At 32.5% G+C, this 6,000-nt stretch overlaps 1 protein-coding gene across 1 annotated transcript; it reads left to right on the forward strand.

Annotated features, from left to right (window-relative positions):
- The first annotated feature begins 115 nt into the window (after positions 1-115).
- LOC141546888 (olfactory receptor 5W2-like) lies at positions 116-1,048 on the forward strand. The gene has a single exon (XM_074275043.1). The coding sequence runs from the start codon at positions 116-118 to the stop codon at positions 1,046-1,048; it is 933 nt and encodes a 310-aa protein (XP_074131144.1).
- The last annotated feature ends 4,952 nt before the right edge of the window (positions 1,049-6,000 follow it).

The following is a 6,000-nucleotide window of genomic DNA, read 5'->3' on the forward strand; positions in this document are numbered from 1 at the left end:
TCTATCTTGCAGATGAGAAGTTCTAGAAATTCTACATCCATCAGCTTTAAAAGAGTAAAATATTCCATTTCTCTGGATTCTTTTTCAAAATAACAGAAAAGAAAACAAAGCAGGGATGATGGAAAGAAATTATTCCAACCCAAGTGAATTTATATTCTTGGGAATCACCAGTGATCCAGAGCTAAAAGTTATGTTTTTTGCACTCTGTCTTATGACATATTTGGTTATTGTTTTAGCAAATCTTGGGATGATCATCTTAATCAGGATAGACCCCCAACTGCATTTGCCTATGTACTTCTTCCTTAGTCACATGTCGTTCTGTGACCTCTGCTACTCCTCAGCCATTGGCCCCAAGATGCTGGTGGACTTCTTTGCCAAAGACAAATCCATTTCCTTCACTGGTTGTGCTTTGCAACTGTTTTTCTTTTCTTTGTTTGGAGATTCTGATTGTTTGCTATTAGCAGTAATGGCCTTTGATCGCTACATGGCCATAAGTAACCCTTTGCTTTACACAGTAAATATGTCTAGTCGGGTTTGCTACTTATTAATTGCTGGTGTCTACATGGTGGGACTCATAGATACTCTGATCCATACTATCTTAATGTTCACACTGAATTTCTGCAGGTCCAATGAGATTAACCATTTCTTCTGTGACATCCCTCCCCTTTTATCACTCTCTTGTTCTGATACCCATATCAATGAGCTGATGCTCTTCATCATGTTTGGCATCATTGAAACAGTCAGCATTTCAGGAGTCCTCATCTCATACTGTTACATATTTTTGTCTGTGTTGAAGATCCATTCAACTAAAGGCATTGGTAAAGCCTTTTCTACTTGTAGTTCTCACTTAACTGTTTTTACTATTTTCCAGGGTACTGCCCTTTTTATGTACTTCAGACCAAGTTCTGCACATTCACTAGACCAAGACAAAATGTCCTCCTTGTTTTATGCCCTTGTCATTCCCATGTTAAATCCCTTGATCTACAGTTTTAGAAACAAAGATGTAAAGGAGGCTCTGGGAAGGCTGAGAAACAAACTGGGTTTTTAACTTCATTATTTTTAACCTCATTGGCTTGGAGACCATGAAGAGAATCTAAGAATATAAAAGTGCAATGAAATCATCTAAAGTAACTGAGATATATATGTCCTGTCAAGTTATTTTTTAAATTAACATACATACAATCACATAATTTCAGAGAGAGACAATAACCTGAAGTTTAAATATTCTAAATTCTAAATTTACTCTGCAACAATTCTGTGAGTTGTCTGATGTCTCTTATATTCCTTAAAGAGTGAATTTTTCTAGGAGAATTTACATGTGAAAAAATAATATCCATTAGCAAAAGTACAAAACTAAATTATGGATAATAGATTGAATCTTTTCCTCTGTGACAGATCTCTTTCTAATGGGGGCTCAATCATGGTAAAATATCTTTCTTTAACCAAAATCTTATATAATGACAGTACACCATGGAAGTCAGAATCATGGGAATATAATGTTGGATGATAAATAAGATGATTGTATCAAATATCAACACTGGTATTGGAAAATAACTAATGAAAAACCAGTTAACCTCTCTACATATCAATTTCCTAAGCAGTAATACCAGCACAATCATGCCTCTATTATTCATCTTACAGAGATATGGTTTTGATCAGACCTGTGATTTCATTTATTCAAGAAAATATAATTAAAGAATTAGAACTTGTGCCAATTTAGATGAGAAGTTCTAACTCTTTCAGGATAACACTATCATTTATGTTTCAAAGATGGAAATGAACTCATTAGCAGAGAGCAAGTATCTAAACAATCAATTTGTTGTGATGCTTAAATTTCAAAAATGTTTTTACTTGCCAATATTAACTCTACAAATAGATCCTCATTTTTAAAGTGTGTATTAGAGCAAATAGGAGCTTCTGTGAAATATTGTCTTTAATTATGTAAACCAGAATTGCTGGGTATGAAATAATTTTATTCTTATAATTTCTAATTATCTGAACATCTTTTCTCTTTCAGTTTCTGAAACAAATACATATGGATAATATAGATTTTTTTTTTATTTGTAGCATTTCTACCCCTCTCACAATTTCTCTGTTGTAATATAGTTAATAATTCTTACATTATCCTGTTACTCATTTGGAATGAAGAATATTTACATTGAAAATTAGATAAAACAAGATTATCACTGAGATTAAGAATTATACTGAATTTGAGTGAATTAAAACATTATCCATGGTTGTAAACCCCAGTTTAAAATATGAGAGAGGTAAAGAGAGAGAAAGAGACAGAGGGAGGGAGCCAAAGATGGAGAGAGAGACAGAGAAAGAAACAAACACAGAAAGACAGAGTGAGAGACAAAAAATAGTTTGAGCACAAATACTGAGATACTCTGACTTGAAAAATTCATGGAATGCTTTTTTTATTAAATATTTTTCTTTACAAAGCATATTCATGGGTAGTTTTTCCAACATTGATTCATGTAATACTTCACAGAAGATACAAACCTTGTGCTGAGGTAGAAAGAAGTGGAGATTTGAGTGGGTACAAGTTTTGTTTCAGGTATATTTAAGAAAATGTATCATTTTGCTTTATTTGAGGAGTTTGGAAACTATGACTATAACATTCAATAATTATATTTATTGCTTTTGCTAACCTACTTTTTACTGTGTAATTTTCTCTCTTTTTACATTCATTCATACATGGAATTAATTTCTGAGGACAATAGAAAAGAGAATTTTATCTGGAATTGAAAGTAATAATATAAAACATCAATTTTAAGTTAAAATAAAATACTATATGGAAAAAATATTGTATAGGCAGTGTGAAGTAAAATGGGAATTAGAGGGGAAAGGAATACTATTGATGTAGATGTGGGAAATCAAAAATGATTTCAATTCTATAGATATATTAGTATTAACTGTGGGGTATATTTGATACAATAACACTACCTGGGGTTGACCAGATGCTTCTCATATGAATGAAGACTGGGAGATAAATTTAAATGGGTATATCAAATGATACCAAACTACAGTTTGATGATATTTTAGCAAGAGAATGTGGAGGATCAACTATTCCAACCTTCTTATTTTATATATAAGGAAACAAAAGCCAAAAAAAACCAAAGGACTTACTTAAGTTTGTGAAGACATCAAGAGGCAAAGTCAATCTTTAAAGCTCCCTTTCTCTGTTGCCAAATTCACTGGTTTCTTATATTATGGGAAGTGTACAAATTTTTCGATCCTTAGAGAAGAATATTTAACAGTATGCTATAAAAGCAAATGAACTCTAAAACTCTAAATAGCTAAGTTCTAATTTAAGTTATATTTATCCTATCTGAATATTCTTGAACAAGTTGCTTAATCTATGGGCTATCCTTACTTTACTGAGAAAAAGGCATATACTAAGATGTCTAAAAGATGATAGAAATGTAACACATAACAGTAATGATCTGCAAGCATTGCAGTGATACTAATAGCTTCTGCTGTTGTCTGGCTAAAACCTTTGAAAAATTCTTCTTGCAAATTGAAAACTCAGTATCTTGACTACACTAAAAGAACTGAAGGGTGAATTACTTTAATCTACATTGGATCCCTGGTATTTCACCAGCTGAAATGTTTGGTGTTTAGAAACATTTACTAAGCCAGCTGGTTGGCTAAAACCTTGAAGGAAAATTCAGAGTTGCACACAAATACACATTCCATAATGATTCTAATTATAATTTGAGTCTTGATGATAAATTAGCAACCAAATTAAGGAGATCTGGGGGAGTATTTCCTGGAGGGAAGGCTCAAAATGGATTATACATGTAGACATAAACAAATCAATATTATATATAACTTATGAGTAGATATAAATATATGTAAAAAAGATGAACTAGTCAGTTGGGAAATAATTTCATCTAATTCCCATGGGTCTCTATCGTGTGCCAGAAATGTAAGGGAAGGGAAATTGGGTCTCCCTAAAGATTCTAAATTGGACAGAAAATAGTATAAATTGATCTGAATGTATATATGTGTCTCATTATTAAAAGTAGTTTTCCTCCCTGTATCTTTCCCATAAAGTTTCTTTTAAAAAGTAATCTTATATAATTGATTCAATTCACTGTCCATTGTAAAACAAGTTAGAGAGGAAATTTTTGGTAAGGCAAATGCTAGGTCATGCAAAATAGATTATTACAGTGAGCTGTTTCTCAGAGGTGGAAAAGAAGTAATGAGCCTTATCAGATGATCCCATATCATGTAAGCCTTTAACAAGCACTTTGATATTACAGAAAACATTTTCCTCATTAAGAAAGTTATGAGGCAGAAGATAGTCTACCTCTCAGACCTGTGGAGGAGGAAGGAATTTATGACCAGAGGAGAACTAGAGATCATTATTGATCACAAAATAGAAGATTTTGATTACATAAAACTAAAAAGTTTCTGTACAAATAATACTAATGGAAACAAGATTAGAAGGGAAGTAACAAATTGGGAAAATATTTTTAAAGTTAAAGGTTCTGACAAAGATCTCATTTCCAAAATATATAGAGAACTGACCCTAATTTATAAGAAATCAAACTATTCTCCAATTGATAAATGGTCAAAGATATGAACAGACAATTCTCAGATGATGAAATTGAAACTATATCCACTCATATGAAAGAGTGTTCCAACTCACTACTGATTAGAGAAATGCAAATTAAGACAATTCTGAGATACCACTATACACCTGTCAGATTGGCTAAGATGACAGGAACAAATAATGATGAATGTTGGAGGGGATGTGGGAAAACTGGGACACTGATACATTGCTGGTGGAGTTGTGAAAGAATCCAGCCATTCTGGAGAGCAATTTGGAACTATGCCCAAAAAGGTGTCAAACTGTGCATACCCTTTGACCCAGCATTGCTTTTATTGGGATTATATCCCAAAGAAATACTAAAGAAGGGAAAGGGACCTCTATGTGCCAAAATGTTTGTGGCAGCTCTTTTTGTTGTAGCTAGAAACTGGAAGTTGAATGGATGCCCATCAATTGGAGAATGGTTGGGTAAATTATGGTATATGAAGGTTATGGAATATTATTGCTCTGTAAGAAATGACCAGCAGGAGGAATACAGAGAGGCTGAGTGAAATGAATAGAACCAGAAGATGGCTGTACACTTCAATGCTGTATGAAGATGTATTCTGATGGAAGTGGAAATCTTCAACATAAAGAAGATCCACCTCATTTCCAGTTGATCAATGATGGACAGAAATAACTTCACCCAAAGAAGGAACACTGGGAAGTGAATGTAAATTGTTAGCACTACTGTCTATCTACTTATACCTTCAGAATCTAATAATGTGCAACAAGAAAATGGTATTTACACACATATATTGTATCTAGGTTATATTGTAACACATGTAAAATGTATGGGATTGCCTGTCATCGGGGGGAGGGAATGGAGGGAGGGATAATTTGGGAAAATGAATACAAGGGATAATATTATTAAAAAATTACTTATGCATATATACTGTGAAAAAAATTCTAAATAATAAAAAAAGAAAAACAAAGAAAGTTATGAGGTAGAATTAGTTTCATTTTACAAACAAAGAAACAAATGCTCAGATATCTTTATTGACAGAAAGTTGATTATAGAGCTAGTGATATTAGGACCAAAATTCAAAGCTGTCTCACTAAATTTAAGGCATTATATTTTCTTTATTTTATTGCACTGACCCCTCAAGCATCAGATTAGGCTAATGATTGGGTAACATATAAAAACCATAACCTATTCTGGTTGTGTCTAAAGGTAAAAATTCAATGACAATAGGGTCTTTTCATATGTGGCTGTTTATATTCACTTTATTATGCTACCAACATAAAAAAGTTTTCAATTTTCATTCTTCCCCTTCCTTTATTAAAACAAAATAAAATTTCTTCCAATATTAGGACTTTTCTTCCCATTCAAAATAGATAGCTATTCTATATTTCAGCCACAAATTCATTTCTCTCTTCAAATACCCATTTCATACTTC

This window comes from Sminthopsis crassicaudata, chromosome 6 (genome assembly GCF_048593235.1).
Source record: "Sminthopsis crassicaudata isolate SCR6 chromosome 6, ASM4859323v1, whole genome shotgun sequence".
In the NCBI taxonomy this organism is placed as follows: Eukaryota; Metazoa; Chordata; class Mammalia; order Dasyuromorphia; family Dasyuridae; genus Sminthopsis; species Sminthopsis crassicaudata.

Coding starts and splice junctions, on each gene's coding strand:
- LOC141546888 (XM_074275043.1), top strand. CDS start 116: ATGATGGAAAGAAATTATTCCAACCCAAGTGAATTTATATTCTTGGGA.